Source organism: Pantherophis guttatus, chromosome 1, assembly GCF_059756535.1.
Source record: "Pantherophis guttatus breed Tessera chromosome 1, ASM5975653v1, whole genome shotgun sequence".
Taxonomy (NCBI): domain Eukaryota; kingdom Metazoa; phylum Chordata; class Lepidosauria; order Squamata; family Colubridae; genus Pantherophis; species Pantherophis guttatus.
In genome coordinates this window covers 131,713,189-131,739,858 of record NC_142063.1, presented here as the reverse complement: position 1 = coordinate 131,739,858, position 26,670 = coordinate 131,713,189, and the positions used below count along the sequence as shown (strand labels likewise).

Sequence of the window (26,670 nt, the reverse complement as noted above, 5' to 3'; positions counted from 1 at the left end):
AATATAGAAACTTCCAATGCCCCATTCTGCACTGGATTTTAGAGCTCTTTCCTAAATGTGTCAACTTCCCCCATATCTGCAGAATTCCCCCCAAACTTTTGGCTTCCCTCACTCATTTTGACTTTCCTGTTCAAGTACAGTTTTCAGGGTCATTGGAGTTACTGAACCCTCCTATCCTATCAAGATATTGATCTTCTTGAAAGCTTATGATCCGATGGTATGATGAACTGGGGAAAATGATCATGCTTGACAAGCGAAAAAAAAATGGAAGAAAGGAAAGGTACTGAATGAAAGGGAAGAATGAAATCAAAGAGATTATGGGAATATGTTTGGTAGAGCTACAGTTTGAATTTAGAGACAGATTGAGATGGCACACATTTGCCCAAGCAGTCAGTCCAAAGTAAAGCCTGATCAGATGAAACTTAACTTATTTGATTATAGATGTATGTTGAAGATCTGCATAAGCTACATTTATGTAAATGCAAGGAGCAGCCTTTTAGTTGTGATATTTAATATTATGTGGATCTTCTAGGTATCACATCAGCTCTTTTCCACTCTTCTGGTAAACAGGTCCCATTCTTGTGATCATTCAGAAGTTTCCTTCTCAACATTGTATGATTTGGAGAAGGGGCCTTTTGAATGATCGCAAGAACTATCATGTTCACTAGCCTTCTAGCCTTAACCTAGCCAACTGAACCAGCTTTCAGAAGGATGACCTAGGGCATATGACTAGCCTTCAGAAGGAGAAAGTAGCAAACATGAATAACTTCAGTATAAGAAGGCTACAGTCTTCTGGAGAGTGTTTATTTGTTTATGTCCTTAGCGATCATCCCCATGAGATGATAACATAACAACATTTTAAACTTTGGCTGCTAGAGTAAGGGAGCAACTGATGCAGAATGGGAGGATGAAGCTTCCCAGGTTGCAAGGGAACAATTCTAGGAACCAAGGGATTAACAAATGGATATAGGAAGATTGGAATATTCATCAGATGCTTTGGGGAACAGCCTTTCTAATGAGATGGCTGCAGTCACAGCTTCCATCTCCATATGCAGCTGCTTCTATTTGCTTTAACTGCATGGCTTTAAACCACACAGTTTAATCAGTGTTTGGCAACTTTAAGACCTAAACTCCCATAATTATGAGTGGTAGGAGGAAGAGCCACAAACTAGACTAGGGGTGTCAAACTCAAGGCCCAGGGCCCAGATCCCACAGGCACCCCCGACATGGGTGACGTCAAGCTGGCCATGCCCACCCTGGCCATGCCCACCTCACCCCCACAAGGTCAAACACAACCCTGAAGCGGCCCTCAATGAAATTGAGTTTGACACCCCTGGACTAGACAATGGTCAGATAAGAGACAGAGGAGTCTTCAGAAGGAACGGGGACATGTCAAACATCTCAAAAAGGACTCTTCCCTAACTCCTTGGACTGTAAAAGTAAGGGGGTAGAGTTTTTGACTCACAAGAATATGTTAATGTAATCTTATAATAAGCATAGAGTTATTCCTACTGGGTGTGCTTCTTGACTAGACTACTTTGCAAAGTTGACCCAAAGAGTTGCTTCTCAATATATGGGCGTGCAAATGAAACCTCATTTTGAATCATTTAGCCAAGTCCTTGGCCAGGCTCTCATAGCTGTTTATGAAGCTGCTCCCAGGTGAGTCTACATATATTTGCCAGCACAGCCATTTTGTTTCCCTGGGAGAAAGGATGCAGCTGACTGACATTTTTCAAAAGAGATGCTTTGTATGCGTGGCCACTTGTTGAAAAACATCTCTTCCAAACGTGTTTTTTGGCTCTAGTCAAGGGCCTTAGTAGCGCATCTTGAATTGCATTATATTCACATTATCATATATTTGATTGTATTCACATATTGTATTCTATTCAATCTAGCCATATCTTTAGGGATTTTATACTCTTCTGAATATTTTTTGAATTACTATCTACATACTCCGAGGTTTATGGTCATGGAGGATTTTAACCTGCCATCCATCGGTGAAGCGTCTGAGGCAGCATGGGAGTTCATGGCTTCCATGGCAGCTATGGACCTGACCCAGTTAGTGCATGGCCCTACTCACACGGGGGGGAACGCTCTGGACTTGTTTTTTGTCTCTGGACAGTGGCTAAATGATCTCGACATTGGGGATATAGTGACTGAACCCTTGTCGTGGTCGGATCATTCCCTCCTTCACTTTGACCTTTGAACTGCCACACCCCACTGCAGGGAGGCAGAACCAATGAGGTGGTTCCGCCCCAGGTGCCTGATGGACCCGGATCGGTTCAAGATGGAGCTTGGGCTGTTTCCTGAGTCTCTGGCTCACAGCTCGACCAAAGACCTGGTGGCCGCCTGGGATAGGGCGGCCACTGGAGCTTTGGATCGGGTTGTGCCTTTGCGGCCTCTGACTCAGTGCCGATCTCGCTTGGCTCCTTGGTTTACCGAGGAGCTGAGGGAGATGAAACGCTGAAAAGATGCCTGGAGAGTGGTTGGAGGGCCAGCCAGTCTGAATCTGACCAAATCTGGTAAGGTCTCATATTAAGACTTACCTAGTGGTGATAAAAGCGGCAAAATGTAACTATTTTTCCGCTCTTATTGCATCATCAGATAATTGCCCGGCCACCCTGTTTAGGGTGACCCGCTCCCTGTTCCTTCAGGAAGCGCAGGAGAACCCCTTGGAGGGCAGAGCCAAGAATTTTGTACAGTATCTGTATGATAAAATCGCTCAGATTCGGGAACACCTGGACTCCGACGGGGTAGATCTAGGGGTGCTGGCCTCTCGGGAGGTTACACGAGGCTGGCTCCAGGGGATTATAAATGCTTCTTTGAGTGAGGGTATCTTTCCCTCCGCCTTGAAAGAGGCGGTGGTGAGACCTCTCCTCAAGAAGCCTTCCTTGGACCCGGCAGTGTTGGCTAATTACTGTCCAGTCTCCAACCTTCGCTTTGTTGCAAAGGTTGTTGAGAGTGTGGTAGCACGACAGCTCCCTCAATACCTGGATGAATTGGCTTACCTGGATCCGTTCCAGTTGGGCTTCTGGCCTGGGTACAGCACGGAAACGGCATTGGTCGCATTGGTTGATGATCTCTGGAGGGCTCGGGACAGGGGTTGTTCCTCTGTCCTGGTCCTATTAGACCTCTCAGCAGCTTTTGATACCATCGACCATGGTATCATGCTGCAGAGGCTGGAAGAGTTAGGGGTGGGGGGCACCATGTTGCGGTGGTTCTCCTCCTTTCTCTCTGACCTTTCTCTCTGGCAGTCTGTGTTGGCAGGGGGGCAGAGGTCGACCCCGAGGCCCCTTGTATGTGGGGTGCCACAAGGGTTGGTCCTCTCACCCTTTCTGTTCAACATTTATGTGAAGCCACTGGGTGAGATCATCCGTGGTTTCGGGGTGAAGTACCACCAGTACGCTGATGACACTCAGCTGTACATCTCCATCCCGGACCACCCCAATGATGCCCTTGAAGTGCATGTCCCGGTGCCTGGAGGCTGTACGGATCTGGATGGGGAGAAACAGACTCAGGCTCAACCCATCCAAGACCGAGTGGCTGTGGTTTCCGACATCCCGATATAGTCAGTTGGTGCCATCACTGACTATTGGGGGTGAGTCATTGGCCCCCACGGAGAGGGTCTGCAACTTGGGTGTCCTCCTGGACTCACAGCTGTCTTTAGAAGGGCATCTGATGGCTGTGGCCGGGAGGGCATTTTATCAGGTTCGCCTGATTCTCCAGTTGTGTCCCTTTCTGGATCGGGACTCGTTAAATATGGTCACTCATGCCCTCGTCACTTCTCGCCTGGACTACTGCAATGGTCTCTACATGGGGTTCCCCTTGAGGAGCATCCGAAGGCCCCAGCTGGTCCAGAATGCAGCTGCATGGGTGGTTATGGGAGCGACGTGGCACTCTCATGTGCCCCCCCTCCTGCTCGAGCTGCACTGGCTCCCGGTGCGCTTCAAGGTTTTGGTTGCCACCTTTAGAGCGCTCCATGGCCTAGGACCGGGGTATCTACGAGACTGCCTTCTGCCACCAGTAGCCTCTCACTGATCAGTATGCTCCCATAGAGAGGGGTTTCTTAGGGTGCCGTCGGTCAAACAGTGTTGACCGGCGGCCCCCAGGGGAGAGCCTTCTCTGTGGGAGCACCTGCCATCTGGAACGAGCTCCCCCCAGAGATACGGAGGATCACTGATCTGCGCGCTTTCCGCCGTGCCCTTAAAACATTCCTATTGCAGCAGGCCAGCCTGGCCTAACCTCTTTTTTAAATTGTTTTTAAAATTTTAAAATTTTAAATTTGTCTTATAATTGGGGTTTTTAAATTTTGTTTTCTGGACCAAATTATTTAATTGTATTTTAATGATTTTTTTAACATTTGTATTATATGTATTTTATCTTTTGGCTGTTCACTGCCCTGAGTCCTTCGGGAGTAGGGCGGTATATAAATTCAATAAATAAAATAAAATAAAATAAATACAGGCAGAATGCTATGAAACACATTCATGTTTCTCTCCAAATGGAAAGAAAAATGGAGTACAGGTAGTCCTTGACTTACAACAGTTTCTTTAGTGACTGTTCAAAGTTACAAAGGCACTAAAAATGTGACTTAAGTCCGGGTTTTATAGTTATGAGCTTTGCAGCATCCAAATGATCATGGGATCAAAATTCAGACGCTTGGTAATTGATTCATATTTATGACCATTGTTGTGTCCCAAGGTCATATTACCCCCTTTTGCGACCTTCTGATAAGCAATGTCAACGGGGAATCCAGATTCACTTAACAACCAGGTTACTAACTTATGAACTGCAGTGATTCACTTAACAATGATGGCAATAAAAGTCGTAAAATTGGGCAAGCTCACTGAACAAATGTTTCACTTAACAACATAAATTTTGGGCTCAATTGTGGTTGTAAATCAAGGACTACCTATCGAAAACATTGGGAAGTGAATCAGAAATTCCAATTTTGGGGCTGAATTTAGTTAAGCAACCATTACAGAAGATTACTTGCACCACAGAGAATTAAAAGGAACATAAAGGGGGGGGGGGTTTAAGGAATTAGTTAAGGAATGAGCCCCACGGCAGCCCTGCATAAGATTTTCATGAGTAGTTTATAAAATCCTGTTCTATTGATTGGGTTTGTTCCTATAATATTTTGTAATCATAAATGAAGAATTTATAGAGTCATTATCATTCCCAATTACACTTGTTAGGCTTATACACTAATTAGTTTGGATCAGATAAGACTGAAAGGTTAATCAGTGAAATTTACAGTTCCAAGGGATAGCTAAATTAACATTTTGTAGAAGTCTGCCCAAAAACAATGCCAGCAAATTATTGATCATCCTGTATATTTTTCTCTACTCCCCCTCGTGGAAATATTATGCTTGAAAGTCTTCAAGGCTCTAATCATGAGCTTTAGGGATGGGAATTTGCACAGAAAATTTGTTTGCGAAAAACATAAAACAGGTTATAAGGACTCCCATAAAGTTCTCCCTGGCTCTCATAAACATCAAGTTTACCCAAATTCTTGGGGTCAATTTTCATTTGCTTCTCTGAATGCCATTTGTAAAATATTAAATTAAGTTTTTTCTACTTCAGGAGAAAAGTATTCTTTGCCAGAGGTTCATTTCCATGAAACTAGTTGCTCCCAGACACACAATCTGTGTTCTTATTAGTATTATGCAGAAAATTTAAGCCGGCATTTAAAGACTGGAGTTGATAAAGAGTTGATATTGGGACATGTGTGACTGCTGCTTATTATAACTGGTTACTGGTGTTACCAGTGTGTGTTTTGTATGGGGATCTACATCTATATGGTATATCTTCATCTGCATTTATATCTAACCTTGTTTTGTAGATATTTTAAAAGGCTTATATGTCTTATTGCTACAACTCTGGGCACAGCTCACAAAACAACAACAGTAGAAATCAGAGAGGTCCAATAAACAAACATCCAAAATAAAATAAAAATAAAATATTGGCAACCTAAACAACATCCTCCAGGACATCAATGATTGCAATAATTGGATGCTAGTCTCACCCTATCCCAATTCTTATAATTTTTTAAAGCTGCCGGGCATCATTTAATTGAAATGGCATAATGACGCTTATGGGAGTGGGGTGGGGGGCGTGATGGCTCAGTGGGTAAGACTGCTGAGCTTGTCAGCTGGAAAGCTGACAGCTTGGATTGGAGAGCCAAGTGCCATCCGATGATGTGAGTTCCCATCCTTGCCCCTGATCCTGCCACGTAGTATTTTGAAAGCATGCAAATATGAGTAGGTAAATAGGTACCACTTCAGTGTATAGTGCTTCGATGTATAGTCTTGGTGATCAGTGGTTTGATGTACAGTCTTGTTGGTCACATGACCATGAAAATTGTCTTCAGATAGTGCTGACTCCCTTTGTTAAGAAATGGAGATGAATACCGCCCCTTAGAGTCAGACATGAATGGACAGGGGAAACTTTTACCTTTATCTTGTGCTACTTGTAGTAAGTAAATAAGTAAGTAAGTAAAGTAAGTAAATAATTATGTACATATGTAAGATCCTTTTTCTCTGACACAAATAAGCAAAGGACTGTCTGAATAATATTTTCACCCTTCACCGTTCCTATGAATGCATAATGAAATATTCTATGGAAATGCAATTTCTTTAGCAAAAATCCTTTAATTGGTCTTCCACAATATTAGATGGTTCCATCCATTCATACTGCAAACAAATTCCGATCCATCCTGGAAATTTAAATTATGAGAAATTTATCCATTTGCCTCTCACTGGATAAGTATGTTTCAGAGCTTTAGAGTTTAGGATTTGATTGAGAAATCAATCCAAATTAACAATCCAGTTTAAAATAATTTAAAAAATAATGTTGATGGAAAGAAATTAAATAAAATATACTTCTGATAACTGAGCATTTCTTATATTTTTGATAATGAATATTTCTATTAATTGAAGATAATACAGTTATGGTTTGCTTATTTCCTACATAGTTTTTCTTCCTTTAACTTTCTTTGGTCTTTCTGCTAGTTGTTTCCTTCTTTTCTTTAATTTTTTTTGTTTTGTTTTGGTAGGTAGGAGAATAAGTTTTTGATTTACAATATTCATTAAAACTTGATTTTATGCTAAAAATATAAAATTATGTCATACCTTCATGTACTGGACATATTTTATCCTGTCCTATGGTTTTCAGTATTCAAGGTAAAATATATGCCATTATCTGTTTTAGCTTTGTAACAATTCTGATAAATTGCTTAGATAAAGATGTAGGCACTTGCTCCTATCTGGTGTGGTTCTTGGCAATTGTTCAACACTGTTGCACGGTGTGCTTATTTTTGTACTGCAGTTGCCTAGTTCTTATAACAAAGCTATCAATGCGTACTATAATGAGAGGTTTCATTTATCAGCCGACTTGTTGCAAAATCTTACATTGGTTAGGGCTGAGAGGAAATAACTGGCCCAACAAATAGAATTTAAGTCCCTCCCCCACCCACATCCTAGTCTAGCACCTTAACCACTACACCACATTGGTTCTTGTGCTTCATGGCTGATTAATAATATTAATATAAATGCTGTCTCTACCCCAGCAATCTTCTGCTTTATCGTATGTTTATTCTGAATGTTCACTGTATCATATATTCAACGTAAACCCTTTTTGTCCAAAATTTACAGAAATAATCTATAAATTAACAAGCATCAATGTGACACTATTCAATTGCAAAATGCATTCAGAAAGTGCTAAGTATCTTGTATTAAAAAAAATAGTTTTTGAATCCCAAGTGCAACAGTTTAAACAATCAAGCACTAATTACTTTGGATAGTGCTCTCTGTTCCAGTTGCTGAATTGGTACATAATTAATTAACACATACTATAGATTTCTGTTGAAAACTTCAGAAAAACTACCCATCTTAGAAAAGTCTGGAAAATAATCTGTACCCTTTTAGGTGATTACAGGAAAGAAAAGAAATAAGAAGCATCTGAATTAAAAAAAAATGTACTATAAACTTTTCTGCAAATGACCTAAATTGTATATATACCTACATATGGCTGGGAGTGACAAAGTGTTGAATAGATCAAAGTGCAAGCAAATTCAGGGTACAAATAGTAATTATTTTATTACTAATAGTGGCTATTTATAGAACATAAATAATACATAATACAACTGCCCAAGATAAATTAAAGCACATGCTTTAATGTTGCTCTAAAGCAAGATTCAGAAGTTAAAACAAAATTTTTGGTGAATTATAATTTTTCTCTTTCTAGTTTCTATTAGAATAGTCTAGTCAAGAATAATCACTAAAATATCAGTTACAAAATATTGCTAGGCAGCCATTTCCCCTGACTAGATTTTAAATATGGCTCATACTGCCATTATTCTTTTGTACACAAATGTCTTTCTTTTATGTACATTCCATAATTTATCAGTAAATGACAAACAATGGCATGTTTCCCACCAAAAATGGACGAGTATAAAAGAAGACAACCCTTTGATTTTGCGAATGAAATATTTTAAGTTCTCATAATAAATATTTTATTATTTGATGTTATTTATTTATTTATTTTTTCACATTTCTGAACTCCCCATCTCCCTCAAAGAGGGACTCTGAGCAGTGTACTATAAAATATATTGAGAGAGAATTAGCAACTGGATGTTCTGTAGAATTTATGTGTTATATGTCTGCCTTCGTTATGTAATGTTTTTGTAAATGAATGTCAGTTTTAGTTGGCGCTGTCTATAAGCAGGCACAGATCTAATATTGAACAAAATTGTATAAAATAATATCAAGGATAAAGATTTCTGATCCCAAAATGTGCCATTCTAACCTTTGACCATATCAGAAGACTTCCAATGCAGAAACAGCTTATTTTGATATTCCTGGAAATAGTTGGACCATGAAATCACAGTCAAAATGGACCATTCCTGTTTCATGATATAACTAATTCCGGAAAAGTTAGAGTAGACTATGCGAAGGTCAGGCCACTTTGGGTGAGGTCAGAACACTCTGTTTGAACAGTTTTTTTTTTTACCTTAAGGTCAGAAAATAATTTTGATGTCAAAACAGATTACTATTTGAGTAGATAGGGAAAAGATGTCATTCTTCAGGTTCAATGGAAGATACAGCAGATATATACTGAGATCATGGTCCAAATACTGTATGTTTAAATTCATTTGTTCATTAACAACAACTGACCCAAAAGTCTGGAACAATTGTCTGCATTAACATGAACATTAATCACTATTAATGACTGTGAGTATAATTATCAGGTGGACAAATGATACAAAATACCCATACAGAAGAATTTCTGCATGAAGCAGAGATTAAGGAATGGATTTGATTTTAATAAGTGAGGAAATTCAAGAGTCTGATAACTTGATTGAATCCAAATAGGGACACTGCAAAGATAATCCTACAATAAACTTTACTATTAATTTCCCACTGTGAGTGTTTAAGGTTTCAGATATAAGTAGTGTATATTGTTTTCAGACATTGTAAAAGTGCTAGTGATCATCTCCCCAGTTTTCTATTTCAGAAGGAACTGGAGAAAGAAAGGAAAATACGTATAGAAATAGATGGCCATTGCTAGAGCTGATCTTTCCTATGGATACACACTCACAACAACAACAATAACAACAACAACAGCAACATTAAAAATAGATCTCTTCCAAAATGAATTTAGTTATTACCTCAGCACAGCAATCAAATCATCTGGGTAGAGAGAACAGGTGGTTTCATTTCATGTTTTTTTTTTTTTTAAAAAAAGTGAATTAGGAGGGAAGGTATGAAAAAACCATTTATGAAAAATCAGTGAATACAAAGCTCTGGTTACTTTTAAAAATGACAATGTACAGAGACTGAAACAAAGATGAAAACATCATAACCCTCCATCCCTGTGTGTGTGTTTTATGCAGCTAGACTTCAAAGGGAGATATATAATTACCTTCTGAGTTAGATACATTCCCGGGAGAGGAAGAGTGTGCCTCTTTAAGCGACTGGGCTGCAGTAAATACTGATGCAGTTTTCTGTTATTTTCAATCGGATGGAGAGCGGATATCATTGGCTGCACTGAGGAGCTGTCACATTCTCAGTGCTGGGGAGGAGTAGGACAAGAAGCAGCATTTGAGCTCTTTCTACACACTGGCTTCACAAACATTGAGAAAGAAAGAAATGAATATCTGGCTTTAAAGCCGACAGCAGCCCACACTTGAGAGTGTTAATCTACTACTGCAGAAGGAGCAGCATCAAAAGTCTAAGGAAGGAGACTGGATTTCTGAGTCTTTTGCTCTAGCACAACTCCTGGGATTTGCGCTGTCCAAAGTGCTGAAACATGAATCAAACTGCAACAGTGTCCCATCAGGTGAAATGTCAGCCTACCAAGATGATCAAGGTACTGTATGGCACCTCATTTTTGTGGACTGGAATGTATATGTCTGCAGGTGTGTGTGTGTGTTTGAGAAAGAGAATGTGTGTATCTGCCTGTGGATATCTCTGTGGAACAATATGATTATCACTAATTTAAATATTAGAACTTTGATATGTTTCCAATGTGACTTTTTTCTTGTTTTTTTATAATGAATGACTCCTGAATCTTCCATCAGAATTATTTGGCTGCAGCTTGTTTTGCCATTTATAATTGGGATAGTGAGATGTGTGGGGTAAATATGAGGAACTGGGAATGGTGATTTAGAAGTTTGGTAAGGTTTTTAGTACTTTTTGTAATGAGGGTTTTGAATACGCAAAAGGAACCTCATAGCATAGATGGTAAAGGCTGCTTGTTTATTATCCTTAGTTTCTTGCATTTTATTCAACTGAAAATATCACAAGTCATGGATTTGTTAAATTCTGGATAGTCATGGGTATGATTTTAGTCAGATATCTGTAAACCAAGTTGAAATGAAATGGAGCATAGCCTGGCTTGCTGGTGGCTTGTTAATTGATTTTTTTAATGGCTAAGATAGTGTAGAGATATCTGAATTTGAAGTTATATTGATGGCCTTATCATTTTTTGAATAGTCTTGACTGACATGGGTTTATTAGTTTTCCTTACTATATTTTTTTCCACATGTGAACATACCAAATGTGTGATATACATCTCTAACATTGCAGTGAAGAAGGGTGGCAGATATATAACCCTGCTGTTATAGAAAGCGTGATCAATGTATAACTGAAAAATACTTTTTAACTGCAATCCAGATTTTGGATTTGAACTCAGACATTTTCTCTGGGTATATTTTTTCTATTGCATTATTTTACGATTCTACACTATTCTTGTTTGTTCCAGCCATTCAACCACAAATCGGTATTTTATTGAATCTAGAAAATGCTGGATTGAATGCTTAATCTGCAGAATTGTAGAACACGGTGCATTAAAAACTATTAAGGCTGCAGCCTTACACTGATTTACTTGGGACTGAATGCAGTGGGACATGCAGCACAACCTTATGCATTTTTATTCAGAGAGCTATATTAGGGGTGTTCAACCTTGGCAACTTTAAGATTTGAGAACTTCAACTCCCAGAATTCCTCAGCTAGCCCTGTTCTAGGTGAACATAGATTCACAGCCTGATTTGCGCATAAATATGCATTGGTATCTACATGTCTCTTGTATTCTAAGGAAGAATAAAGTTGAGTATTTTTGTAAAAAAATTTTTTTGATAAATTTCATGAAGTTACCAAAACTGCAAAATTGATGAAGTTCTGTACAGTTGTTCTGAACACGATGTAGCAAATAAGAATTTCAGTGCAGCCTTATATCTGCCAACTCAAATGGAAAACCAGTAGACTTCAACCTGACTTGAAGTCAATGTGACACCCAAACATTTGTGGATGAACTTACTGATTTAATTTTCTTCAGCAAATTCATTCACATTCCAGTATGTATTCCCTGCAAAGAAGGTAGCAAATCTGTGGCCTTAACGATCAGCCCGCAAATTGGAATATTAGGCGTAAAAGTCACATGTTAGCATATATCATTTTACATGGAGCAAACCAAATCTTAATTGCATTTGGACGGTTCATGCGGTTTTGTTTCTTAAGGTCCTGTGATTCTAATATTGGGACTACTCCTGAAGCATGTGGAATATATATATATATATATATATATATATATATATATATATATATATATATATATATATATATATCAAATGTTAACAGCTATAAATTAGTTATTAAGTGCACTTCACTATATGCTGAAATCACAGAAATCTAACAACAACATTAAAAGCCCTAATTGATCAATATCAATGGACAGAGAAAGGGACAAAAATAAGAGTTGCATGTAGGTAGCATTTGTTTGCAAAGCTGTCGTCATACAAATAATACTTGCTCAAGATAAAGTTTTTGATGTTACACACTCCCTTTTTGAAGAGGAGTAAATGTAATATGTGCTTTGAAAAAAAGGCCGGATACTGCAGTCTAAAGTGAATGGTTGCAGCAAACCGATACAGACACAAAATTAGAATATACAGTATTATGCTCCAGGAGCTGACCAGCATAAGCTATTTGACATTTTCCTAGAAATTATGTTTCCACAAATATGTTTGTTTTAGGAAACAACTGACTGCACAAATGCATCAGGTTGTTTCCAGTGCTGGCCATCTGCCAGTTGAGTGGCAACAACTGGCAAGATGGATTCTTGCTGAATTCCCTTCTGCCTTCCAAATCTGCTGCAGAGGAGGACTTTCTGATCAGATGGGATGCTGCAGGAGGTGGAAGCTTTAGCCTATAATTGGTTCATATAATTGTATAGATGTGATTATTTTATATTAGAAGTAGCTTCGTAGCTTAATTGGGGTAGGAGCTAGAAACATTGGTAGCTGACGTTGTCAGGGGAGTTCGGGAGCCAATGTTGGACAGAAGGAAGAAAGGACTGAGTTTGAATTTTTAGACATCAACAACCAGGGAAAGGAATTCTAGGTTGCCATTTGGTGGAGTTACTACAAGGTGAACTAAAGATTTGAGGATTAACGCTGGAAGGGTTTAGAGTTAAGCATATATTTGTTTTTTTTTTCAAATAATTTCATTAAGAATAAAAAAGAAGAAAGGCTGATACAAAAGACAAATACAAAAAGAAAGGTAGAAAAAAAGGGGGAAAGTGTAACAAAAAGGGAAAAAAGAAAATAAGAAGTAATTTTCTCCTTCGTTCCAGCAAGTAAAAACAATTTTAATTGCTCATCACCATATCTAAATAAAACACCCCCCACTCTCTTAACCTCATAATTCATCTCTTAACTAAAGTCTCATCATTTGTTCTTTGTCAGCAAGTCCTGTAAGGGAAACCAGATACAACTAATTTTCTATTTGAACCTTGATTGAATAAGACAACCTTATATTCCTTCCTTGAATTTTTAAGAATCTTGATTTTTAATTCATCAAATATAATCCCAGGACTTGTTTTCTGTTCATTTTTTTTTAAAAAAAACCAAACCAAGCAAGAATTTTTCAAAGCTTTAACAGACCTCTTTGTACATCCAATAAGTAATGTTTTTGGTCACTTCTCATAAACCCTTCAAGACTTTAACAGAGCTTTTTTATAGTTCCAGTAAGAAAAAAATTATCCAAGTCACTTTTCTGGTTTAATAATTATATATCTCCTTTAGGGAGGGAGACATCTGTCAGTTTCATTTGTGTATCCAGTGCATCTTTCTCCATATCTGTCATATTGTGTGACACATTTAAGTCCACTAGCAATTTAATTTCAAAATTATCCATTATAGCTCTTTTTTTTCTGGAACTTTATTGACACATGCTCTACACAAGTAATTTTGAAGACCAGTGTTCAAAAATATCTATTAAGGGGTTTTTTATATCATTCTTTATTTCTTTATTAATGAAATCTGTGGTCCAGCCACAATTCTCCTCATAAATGTGGTCCCACTACCAGTAGGATGCTTCCATGATGCTTACCAGAAGAGTCCAAGAAAATATTAATTTATTGTTAATGCTAATTATTATTAGAGTTTTATTCTTTGTGATTGCATCATATAATAACCTCCTGTGTGTCTGGACTAGCCATATAGCTAGCTATGTTGATTTGAGTATCATGAAATCCTGCAGTCTCATGTCAAAGGAATGCCCCATGAGTCTAGGTATGGGGCTTGCCATGCAGTGATTACTTTCTTCTTTTTCCAGTTACATTTGATAAAGTATTGAAGGCAAAGATGAAAGTTCATAGGACAGTTGTAGAGAAAGACACGTCAGAGAAATAAATTGTCTAATGGAAAATCAACTGAATAGAAATATACATATTATTGAACTTTTCTCAAGGGATCAGACACAATTTCAAGTTGAAATTCTCACAAATGAAGGCAAATGCACGTCAAAAATTGGTATAGATGAGGTGACTGTGCTGTTCGAGGGTGGGATTAGGATAATTAAGCATTGTGCCAGCCATTAAACCAGGTTGTAGGTAGGGTTATCTCATAGCGCTATGATAGGCCCGAGGGGGACTCCTATTTTGTGTATCTTGAGGAGTCCATAAAATCTTACTAGGATGGTGTCTGTTGCTCTCATTTGCCAACATTCTTTTTCCGTTATACACTTGTTTTATTTGAATTGGCTGAGTTAAGCATTCAATTGTGTGACCATTGTTTTCATTTCTGCTGTCTTTGGTGGCGTATATTAAATTCTCATGATTATGAGAACACTACTGCCAGTGTCAATGAAACCATGGTGGACTTGGAGCGCCTTGTTTATTTAATTACTCAACTATTTAATGTTAGCTTATACCCCATGAGAGGAAATATCTATCCTCTTTCCTACAAATTGGAGAAAGGACCCGCGGAATCTACATTTGGAATCTTTAAACAGCAAATAACATTTCAGTTTTGAACTAGGAATTCTGCAAATAATAAATCTTTCCTACATAATCCTGTGCAAGGACTAGTAGAGGTTGACGTTTTCTATCTTTCCTTAGTAGCAGGCTGGCAGATGGTTGGATATATTTTTGAACAAGTATAAAATAGCAAATGTTTGTTAATTGTTTTCAAAGGGCAGCCTGGTATGCAAGAAAACAACGTATACAATTTTCATAGAAAAGCACACTGGAATTTCTACTATGATATAAAACAGATCCCACAATACACCAGTAAGGGGTGATTTAATACCAAATGTCATGCCTCTGTATCATAAACTTGTGAAATGTTAAATGATGGGTTTTAGTCGATGAAGCTACAATGTTTCTAATTTAAATCATTTTCACGTTTTCACCATTCTATCACTTTCTGATATTTGACTGCTCCTCACCTCCATATACCATATACATTTGAATGTTTGCAGGACATGTCTTATTTTCGGGGAAACAATATGTGTGTGTGTGTGTGTGTGTGTGTGTGTGTGTGTGTGTGTGTATATATGTCTTTGGTTATTTGGGTTTTCTCCCACGTAAAATTGGAAGTGTCTTGGCGACGTTTCAACGAAGTCTCATTTGTCATCTTCAGGCTGGTGTTTTCGGCTTCGTAGAAGCACTTGTTCCTAGAAGCACGAAGCCAAAAACACTAGGTTGAAGATGACGAATGAGACTTCGTCGAAATGTCGCCAAGACACTTCCAATTTTACGTGGGAGAAAACCCAAATAACCAAAGACCTACATACAAACACCTGCGAAAACCTCAGAATATATATATGACCTTTGACCTTTACAGGGAGGAGTCATAAAATATGGGTGTGTCTGGCTGAAGAGGTTCAAAAAAACTGAAATAGTGCTATCCCAGTCTCCCATAAGTCTCAGAAGAAACAACATAAAATGTCTGACAGGCCTGAAAGCGATGATTAGAGATTTCATCCCACCATGGTCATTTAACATCTTTTATTAAGATAGGAAAAACCCTGATTACAAAAATATCACACATTTATACCTATGAATTAAAAGGAATATATATATTACTGTCAAGCACCAAGAGTCTTATGATTATGCCTGTAAAAAAACTAAACCAAATAAATAAATAATATTTTACTCAGAACAAAACTGTGAACGTCCTGAAGAAGAAAACTACAGTTCCAGAAGTTTCAGCCAAGTACAGTTGCCAATGATAATATATTATGGAAACTTCAGCTTGGCAAATATCTGGAAGCCCCTCAGCTTGCTTTAAACATTTTTGAGAAAAGAGTTTTGAACTCCATTTTGAGACCTTACCAGCTGGGTCAGCTAGAAACTGTTTGTTAACTCCCAATGACCCAGTTCATTATATCAGCGCACACGTTTGCTTGTTCAGTGGCATTACAGGAAAAATTAATATCTGGCTTTGGGAAATAGTCCCCTCTATCTCACCAGCAAACATGTGAATCAAAACTATGTTACTATGGCACTGTAAATAACATCCACTTATTGTAAATAATAGGGAAAATACTGTGCTGAAATATGTGCTGCAATTTCTCAAATGTTTTTTTTTTCTTGTGAATTAGGGTTTTATTTTGCTATGTTCCTCTCCAATAATTTATCTTCTAGTTCTCTGAATAATGTTTCCGAATTGACTGTACTGTAGGGGATGGCAGATGGGGTTGCCTTAGTTGTCCATCATATTGCATTCTAGCAGTCCTTATTTTCCGGTCTGAAATGAGAGGATGGCTCCTTATTGCCATTTCTTGGGTTGTTTTCACCTATGAATGGAAATCCATAGAAGCCAGAATCCATTAGAACGACAATTGGACAGCAAAAGGCTGGGTATTGTCTCTCTCTCTCTCTGTCTCTGTCTCTGTCTCTCTGTCTGTCTCTGTCTGTCTCTGTCTCTGTCTCTCTCTCTCTCTCTCTCTCTCTCTTTCTTTCTTTCCTTCCTTCCTTCCTTCCTTCCTTCCTTCCTTCCTTCCTTCCTTCCTTCCTTCCTTCCTTCCTTCCTTCCTTCCTTCCTTCTTTCTGTCTCTGTCTCACAGAGAGAGAGGGGGGAGGGAGGGGAGAGAAAGAGGGAGGGAGAGAGAGACAGAGAGACACACAGAGAGAGACAGAGACAGAGAGACAGAGACAGAGAGAATCTCAGCCAGTTCATAATCTAATAAATGTAATGACACTACAGAGGAGAGTTTTACTGAATTTTGCTTCTTTTTAAAATAAGATGTGAGAAACAAGTTGTGTTTCGTCAAACTGATTGAGGATGGTTAGAAATAATACAAGATATTTCTTTGTCTGCACGGCAGTAGCTGAAAAAGCTGTACAGAGGTTTCATTTGACTTCGGCGAATACATTTAGCTTCCTAATAAGACACCCTTCTAACTGTGATTCATTTTGCATCCCTTTCAGCCCTTTTACAAAGCAGCTCTTTGAATAATGATTTTCCACTTAGATCTGTATCGTAGAAAACTTTTCAGCATCTAGCTGGGAATGTTAAATATCTGTTTTAGTTTCTTTCACTGCAACTGTGACTTCAAAAGCCACCCCTTGGGCAAGAAACTTGTTTTTACTTGTTTTGTTTTTGGCTCATCTTTTAACACTGCAAGTAAATTTCATCACCATATTGCACAACTATGCCTCACTTGTGGAAAAGAAAATGTGTCACATAGAAGAGAATTGCTAAAGCTTTGCCCGACTGCCTTGTTGAGGAAAGAAATACAGAAACTCTTTGACTTATGACCACAACTAAGTCCAAAATTTCCACTGCTAAGCAAGACAATTGTTAAATGACATTTGCCCTTCCCATTTTTTTTTAGTCATAGTTGTGAAGTGTGTCAGTTGTTAAGGGAATCATTCAGTCACTAAGCAAATCTGGCTTCCCCTGTTGACTTTGCTTGTCCAAAGGCTGAAAAAGTATTCCCATGACAGTTGTAAACTATAAACTTCTCTAAATCCACTAAAACTGAATTCCATACTCCATATCAGAGAAATATCTACACCTATCTGTTGAAGAAGTTGCCTTTCCCAGCTTTTTTGCACATCATTCTTGACCCATCCCTTGTCTGCTTTGCAAATCAACACCCATGGTAAATAGCTATCAGAATATTACATATAATGAAGATAATGGAATATAGTGGAGGATGCACTAGTTCATCAAAAGAAATGTAGCCAATGCATTTCTTCCTTGATAATGATAAACAGTGGATCTTGATGCTTGCTTGCTTGCTTGCTTGCTTGCTTGCTTGCTTGCTTCCTTCCTTCCTTCCTTCCTTCCTTCCTTCTTTCTCTTTCTTCCTTCCTTCCTTCCTTCCTTCCTTCCTTCCTTCCTTCCTTCCTTCCTTCCTTCCTTCCTCTCTCTCTCTCTCTCTTTCTTCTCTATGCCTCTCTCCCTCCCTTCTTTCTTTCTTTCCTTCCTTCCTACCTACCTACCTACCTACCTACCTACCTACCTACATTTTTGAACTACCATTTTTGACTCTGGGTGGTGTACAATAGTATGTTAAAATATAAAAATTAAAATTTTAGAATCTAGAAGGAGGCAGGCATAATGAAAGACTGTTAAAAACTACTTTAAAAGGCAAGGGGAGAGCTCTCAGGGCACCAACCAGCCCCATAGCTGCGTTCTCCTCTGGGTATCCAATACAAGCCATATTTGAGTCCTTTTCAGAAGACCAGGAGAGTTGCTGAGTATTCCACAAGTTTGAGGTTTCTATGTGTATTTGGGCTTATTCACAATCCCCCTTTATATTGACAGCATTTGCAGCTTCTTATGACAGAAGGAAAAAAGAACAATTGGGTTGTAGATCTAGTATCTAGACTCTGTTACTGTCTCATATTATTATAAAAACACATTAAGCATAAATATGTCATGTTAGTGCAAGTAATTCTAATTTTGCAGCGCCACAGCAAGAATTTTCACTAAATGTTGCCTGTCAATTTTGGCGAGCGTATTTTCTTGCAGAAAAGAGGCTCACATGCAAAGTGGATTATGTGCAAAGAGGTGCAAATATTGCTCCACACTATATTTTTTAATGAAGAAATAAATGCAGCGACTTAAATTGAAATTAAATTGCAAATTGTAGTGTCTGAATGTGAATGCTTCTCATCAGTCAGAGTCTGATGATGGAATTTTATGAGCAAGCGCAAATTGCGGTCTATCTAATGAAGTAGTTCAGATTTAAAATGGATCTCTGTTTCCATTGATTACCTATATGGAATACTTTTGTAGCTATAATCGGAAACAACAAGAATGCAAGCAGCACCATTTTAAATTTCCTCATGCGCTGGGTTTTACCCAAAAATTTAGATTTACTATGCCATTTGAGCCCTAAACAGCCACCATTTTAAATCCCTTTAACTAGGGTGCTGAGCTGTAGGTTTTTTTTGGCAATGATGTCCAGGTTAAAAGAATACAAAATGAAAGACCTTTAAGTATGGAAGACAATGCATCAAAGGTTCTTTTCAAAAGGCAACTGGACTTTTTTTCCCCCTTGAAAACACTTTGCTTCTTATCAGTGATGAAATCCAATTTTTTTTTACTACTGGTTCTGTGGGCATGGCTTGGTGGGCATGGTCTGGCTTGATGGGTGTGGCTTGGTGGGCCTAGCAGGGGAAGGATACTGCAAAATATTCATTCCCATTCCTCTCCAGGGGAAAGATACTGCAAAATCCCCATTCCCACCCCACTCTGGGGCCAGCCAGAGGTGGTATTTGACAGTTCTCTGAACTACTCAAAATTTCCGCTACTGGTTCTCCAGAACCTGTCAGAACCTGCTGCATTTCACCCCTGCTTCTTATCCAAGACATTGCTTCAGTTCTGAACTAAAGAATCTTCTTGGATAAGAAGCAAAATGTTTTGAAGGAAAAAAAAACCCAACGTCCAGTTGCTATTTGAAAAGCACCTTTGGGACAATCACTGGCATGATTGAGAATCTCCAAGGATGATGACAATACATAATTCTCATTAATGCAATATTACTTACCCAAACACTCAGTAAACAGGTGCACTTTATAGTAGTTTATCTGCCATGGAGGTTTTTCTAGGAGATGTGCTTCTGAGAAGGTGATAGAAGATGGATTTTTCTCCTTATCCTTTTATATGCTACCATGATCCTGTTTTGTTTGCAGAAGTTTCCACAAGCAAGTCAGCCAAGCGTTCACAGATCCTTGAAAATCTATGATCAACTACTATGATCCTAGATCGTAAAATATCCAGTGTTTGATTGTCTAGGAAAGCTGTTTCAGAATTTAAATTTATTCCAAAGTCAGTCAGTATCTGGCAAAACCAACAACGATTGCTTGGTGCATTAAGCAATGCTATATATTATTCTATACAGCATGCAACAAATGTCACACATCACTAATATGAGCTAATGACATCTAATGGGAAGACTGTCCAAGTGGTTAGCACACTAATAGCCTTGGACAGACTTTACTCCTCTATATTGACCTAACAGGGCTATAATTCCCTGTTGGCATTTTCAGCATTGGCTAATTAGCTTTTCTTTTCCTTCTGAGTGATGCTATCCATAAAACCTGCCTCTTATATACTGTGTCATTTGTCAGACTGCATTTTCAGATCAATCAAATGATTGAAAAGTGGATGCCTGGGTTCGTGTCCAGAGGGAGGGGAGGATGGGAGGCAGCATAATCTATTTGAGTTAGACTTGAGTTTAAGGCTGATATCCTCATAATGTTTGTATTAAACAGTCTCTTATTCTGTTCAACGTAAGAGACTTCCTTCAGAGTAAGAGCCCTTAGGAGATCCAGCAGAAGCAGGAAATTAAATCTCTGGGTCTATTTCTAGCTTTAGATCTATCTACGTACACATGTAGTCACCCAGACTCACAACATTATTGGATTGGCTGCACATCCTGTATTGGCAAACTGCCAGTCTCTAATGAGAATTGCTTGTTTTGGCAACTATCTGTCATTCTCCTATTTCCTCAATTTGTTCTTGTTACCTTATCTGTCCTTCTTTACTGTCTTACTGGAGTCTCCCAAGTGTGTGGAAAAGAGGCACATTTATATGGACTGTTGTTGAGGCTGGAGTTTAGCAGAGGAGGCTGGTATTACTTCAACTGTCCCTCTAAAATTTGTCCATCTCCTTTTCCTTAACCTGCTTTTCATCCTCTTTTCATCCTTTGGGGGTTTCTTTTTTCTTCCATTCATAACTTCATATTCGCTGTCATTAAAAAGAAATATTTTTTTTTATCTTTTAAACAGTACAGGTAGTCCTCGACTTACGACGACAGTTGAGTGATTTCTGATTTCTGTTGCTATGCAAGATAGTTATTAACTGAATTGTGCCCCGTGTTATGTCCTTTCTTGCCACAGTTGTTAAATGAAATACTACAGTTGTTAAGTTAGTGACACAGTTGTTAAGTGAATCTGGCTTCCCCATTGACTTCTCTTGTGAGAAGGTCGCAAAAGGGGATCACATCACCCTGGGACACTGCAACCATCATAAATACATGCCAGATGTCAAGCTTCTGAATATTGATCACATGACCAGGGGGGATTTGCTGCAATGATTGTATGAAAAACGGTCATAAGTCACTTTCTTCTAGTGCCGTTATAACTTTGAATGGTCACTAAATGAATGTTTGTAAATCGAGGACTACCTGTATATGGTTAAAAGTTTTCAGGATAAAGAAGAAGCAAGAAATTTCCTTAAAGTGCACAATGTTCCAATACAGCAGATGTTATTATTATTTCAATGGTGTGACTCTTGACTGCCTTCCCAGAGTTATGCAGATTAGGGTTGCCTTCTAAGCCATTGTTAATATATACCTAAAATAAATGCATTTTGTTGGATGACAATATGATCAGCAAGGATTAACTAACAAGCAAAACTGTGCAAAACTCGATAAGGAAGAGATGTTGACAGAAGGGTAAAATGCTTTGTAAGTAATTTTGAAGATTGCTTGCTAACAGGTGCCTCTCCTTCTAATGTATTGTAAAATGTCATACTGTAGAGACAGTACTGCAGCTTTTTGTATTTCCTGTTCTAAGGTGAGAAATAAATGATCTTCTACTTAGTATTTTAAAGTCCAAAGATATAGTATCACATCCTTAAAGTGCTTAAGGGGCTGCAACATGAGAGAAGAGAAAACCCTTCAAAATTAACATGTTGCATTTTGGACAATTTTGACTTAGTTTTTTAATTTTTTTGGAATGGATCTGTCAGAGTAGACTTTTCACTTTTCGGACTATATTGCTTTTAAATAATTATTCCTTTTTACCGAAAAGGAATTGCTTATCAAGTGTTGACATTATATTCTTCCCTGGAATGTGAGAGTTACATTTTTTAAAAAAGTTTTGAACTCTGTGTACTATGCACTCTGGCCAGACATAGCTTTTACATTAATGACATGATAGGAGATGAGTGTTTAGCTGATGGAAACAAAATGTCTGTGGAAGTTGTATTGAGTTTAATTTAATGCAAAATCCATTATTTCTTTGGGTTATAATCATAGCTTGAATTTGCTTTTCAGAAATGGTTCCTATTGCCAGGAAAACCTAAGCATTACAGAGCAAAATTATTTCTAGAAATAGGTGATACATCTATACATATAAAAGCAAAATCCACTCACTCATCACAAAATCTCCAGAATGGTAAAGCCTACAAACTTGAAATTTGGCACATATGTTCCTCTTGGCTTCTAGGTGCTCGCTAAAAAAGGATTTTTTAAAATGACCATCAGATCATTAGTATTTCATATACATTATATTCATATACAGTATATTAACACGCTCTGATGCTAAGGAGTTAGACATTCTCCTCCCCCTCCCCACCTGAAAAGTTCCAACTGCCAGTTGCCTCACATTCCGTTACCTTAGTTCAAACTGGCAGACGTTCCACTCCTTCACTCAGGCTCCTTACAATACTAAACGTCCCTACCTCACCAAAATGTCTACACCTTCCACCTATGAAACTGCTTCTGAACTCAAGGGGGCGGGAGAGATTTCCTTATGAGTTTCAATCACTGACCACCACTGAGCCAACGGATTGTGAACCAAATTTCTCCTGCATAGTGTCCCAGCCCCAAATCACTTCTTACATTGACCTCCTCAGTTCAGGTGAATCTGTTCCTTCTACTGTAACACCGGTTAAAGGGAAAAGAGGGAAAAAATGCAGGAAAAGATTTACAGATGCAATTAGGAAAACATAAGTATGGGAAGCTGCAAAAAAGTATCATCAAAGTCATCCCGAAGTCAATAGAGAGGCTGTAAAAAAGTATGCATCTAATAACCCCTACGTTAATCAGGCAGCTACAGCTAAATATGCCAACATTCAAAGTGCAGGGGCAGGTCTACCATAGGATAGGGAGTATCATGGTGGGGCCTCAGCAGCAGCTTTAATTTCTCCAGATATATTTTGTTGGTGATGATGACAATGAGAGGAACATCCGTTGTGGAATCTACCTGGGCGTTACTCCAGAACTGGTTAATTCAATTCATCATGCCCAATTACATAGTTTTGTAGTGAAGCATGGGCATCCAGCTAGTAAATATATATAAGACACATCCTTCAGTGCATTTTTATATGGTGAATATGGACCCTACTGTCTTATTCCTGTCATTTTCTACTACTGTTCCATTTTCCTAAAATGAAAAAAAAAGTATTGTTTTGACAAGGATGGTTTTGAAATTAAGTTACTAAGAGGTACAAAGCATGCAAAAGCTTTATTTGTATACCTATTTTTAAACATCTTGATATAGATTGGTTTGCTATACTAATAGAAGAAAAACTCTGCATATCTATTGCATTTTGCACTAATTCAAAAGACGATTGCTTGACTTGGGTTAGTGATTTGGATTTCCTTGTAGTTTGAAGTATGTTCTGTGAACTCAGTAAAGAATGACTAAATAAACTTTGGATTACTATGATGCGCAGACCAGTCTCAGAATAAAAGAAAATGATTTATAGAAATAGTCCTACTAAATGAAGAACATTTATAGGAAAATAGCCTCTCTGCATCTTCTCTCAAATCCCATCTCCATTTTACCTTAATGCCTTTTCCAACCTTTAATCAGCTTTTATATTAGTCCAAATTAGACCAATAGTCACCTATGATCAGATAATGGACCTCAATGAGAACATGTTCTCATGCAACAGAACCACTTTCTCTGCATGTTCAAGGTATAAAGTGAATTGGTGAAATGTAAATTCGACCCATGATTTTGTGATTCTGGGGAGAACAAAAGAGAATAGGAACTTTGTACATGTGTATTATACAGGTCAATAACACACCTAAATCACATGTGCGTTATCAATAGTGGGTTTCATTTACCTTCGCTACCGATTCAGAACTGTGAGGATGTGCATGCATGTGCTTGCTTCACTTGTTTGCTGCACTTCTGCGCATGTGCAGAGCATCCATGATGATGTCTGTACGGGTGGGTGAAGCCTCCCGCCGCCGCTGCTACCTGTTCACCTGAACCGTGACAAACCAGTAGAAACCCACTACTGTGTGTTATGCAGATCAATAGCACATATTTATATGAAAATGAAATGATACAGTACTGCATATCCCCCATTTTCACTTTTCTGAGACATTCATTGAATCTGGAAGTTTTGAAGAAATGGCAAAATATGTTATAAGTTCCATCCTTTAAATGCATGTGATGATGTGATACACATTCAATGTGGGTGAAGATTGTATTGTAACATCACAATGCATATTGCATCTTTAATTCCTGCTTGCCCTCATATGAAGATGAGGGGGCAATCATCTGCCCTCACACTTGAAGATAATGATAGTAGCTTGGATTCAAAATTTGCCAATAGCACTCTATAGTGCTACCAAGATACCTGGAGATATTTTCCAGGACATTCTGTGAATTTTTTCCCCTTTTCTATCGACACACTATTCCAGAGAACTTTGGGGGAGTGTTATATTCTGTTGATGGCTGTAGAGGGAATAGGATAATATTAAAACACTCCCTATCGAAACAATGTTCACTATGTTCACTATGCAATGACTTTACTGTGGCAATATAAATAAACAATATACTATTTAGCTCAAAGGGTTTTTCTGATTCCCTAAAGATAAGGGTGAAATCCAGCAGGTTCTGGAGAATTGATAGCGGAAATTTTGAGTAGTTCAGAGAACCGGCAAATACCACCTCTGGCTGACCCCAGAGTGGGGCGGGAATGGAGATTTTGCAGTATCCTTCCCCTGCCATGCCCACCAAGCCACGCCCACAGATGCGGTAGTAAAAAAATTTGGATTTCACCACTGCCTAAAGAGCATGTTTTGTTCAAGCACTTCTTTAATAAAAAAAAAAAATTGTATTTTTATTGTTAAAGAATAACAGAAAAAAGAGAGAAAAAAAAAACAATACAAAAATCAATAATAAAGAAAAAAAATTTTTTCCCCCCAACGTGCTATACAAATCGAAAGGAAGTTTTAGGAAATTAAAGTCTTCAATTCTTCCAGAAATCTCTTTGATAAGGTACTTTGTTCAAACACTTCTAAAAATGCTTGCCAATCTGTGCAAAGTTTAAACATACGTCTATATAAAATTAAAACTACATTTTGCATCTCCTGCAGGGTTCGGTGATTCTGAGGACACAGAAAATATTTCCATTTGTGGAACAGGATTATGTAATATATGATTATTTTTAATGTTATAGTTCCACTAAAAGAAGGAGAAACAAATACAGCTTTTTAAATTTCTTTTGCAATCTGATTCTAACATGACATTTTTAAAAATTGTCTGTATAGAAATACCAGTGGAGCAGCACACAATATAAATAGATATGTCACAATGTAAGTTTCTAAGAGTAGATTTAATTGTCTATGTGCATTCTTTAGTGGGCATGCTCCAAGAGAATTGAAAAGTAATGCTGGAATAGATTTTAGATTGCAGAGACAAATTCATTGGTCAGGGGTATCTTCAAGAGTTATCCTTTCCAGTGGCTATAACTTGACATATTGCAGGGAAATATTTAATATGCCCTGAAAAGTTCTTCAGGAAGGGCAGGATTCGGACTTGTGAATAAGGAGAGGAAAGGAATCTTTTGTCTTGGGACAACATTCTGATAATAAGAATTTATTATTTATTTATTTATTTATTTATTTATTTATTTATTTATTTATTTATTTATTTATTTATTTATTTATTTATTTATTGGTTCAATTTATATGCCGCCCTTTTCCGGAGACTCCGGCTTACAATGCGTTAAGCCAGTGATTCTCAACCTTCCTAATGCCGCGACCCTTTAATACAGTTCCTCATGTTGTGGTGACCCCCAACCAGGGTGGGTTCTAATTTTTTTTACAACCGGTTCTGTGGGCGTGGCTTATTTTGTGGGTGTGGCTTGGAGGTCATGTGACTGGGTGGGCATGGCTAGCCGGTCATGTGACTGGGTAGCCGTGGCTATGTGTATAGGGACTACTCAGAGGGCTGAAAAAAATCATTTCTGACAGGTCCCCGCACTTTTGACTGGTCCTCACACTTATGACCATACTCACATTTATGCCTGTGCAGCATTCTTAACAACCATGTCACTCATTTCACAACTGCTTCTCTTCACCATGGTGATAAGATAGGGCAAAAAACGTAAAATGTGAGGACAGTCGTAAGTTCGAGGACTGGTCAAAAGTGTGAGGACCAGTCAAATATAACTTTCTCAGCCCTCTGAGTAGTCCATATGCATAAAAGGATACAGCAATAGAGAGGGATGAAGGAAGGGAAGGGAAATTAGAGTAGGAGTGAGGGTAAGAGAGGGAGGAAGAGAGGAGGAGAAGGAGAAAGGAAGAGAAGTAGGGAGGAGAAGAAGAGGGGGGAAGAGAAAGTAAGAAGGAAAGAAAAGAGAGAGGTGGTAGGTTTGAGGAGAAAGATTGCTGTACA

The 26,670-nt window shown here is 38.2% G+C and overlaps 1 protein-coding gene across 1 annotated transcript in view; it reads left to right on the top strand.

Moving 5' to 3' along the window:
* Nucleotides 1–10,233: 10,233 nt before the first annotated feature.
* Nucleotides 10,234–26,670, top strand: part of DPP10 (dipeptidyl peptidase like 10) — a 635,227-nt gene continuing 618,790 nt past the window's right edge. The window contains exon 1 of the mRNA XM_087881801.1: nt 10,234–10,371. Coding sequence (XP_087737927.1) covers nt 10,312–10,371 — 60 coding nt within the window. The 5' untranslated portion in view covers nt 10,234–10,311. The remainder of the gene's footprint in view (nt 10,372–26,670) is intronic.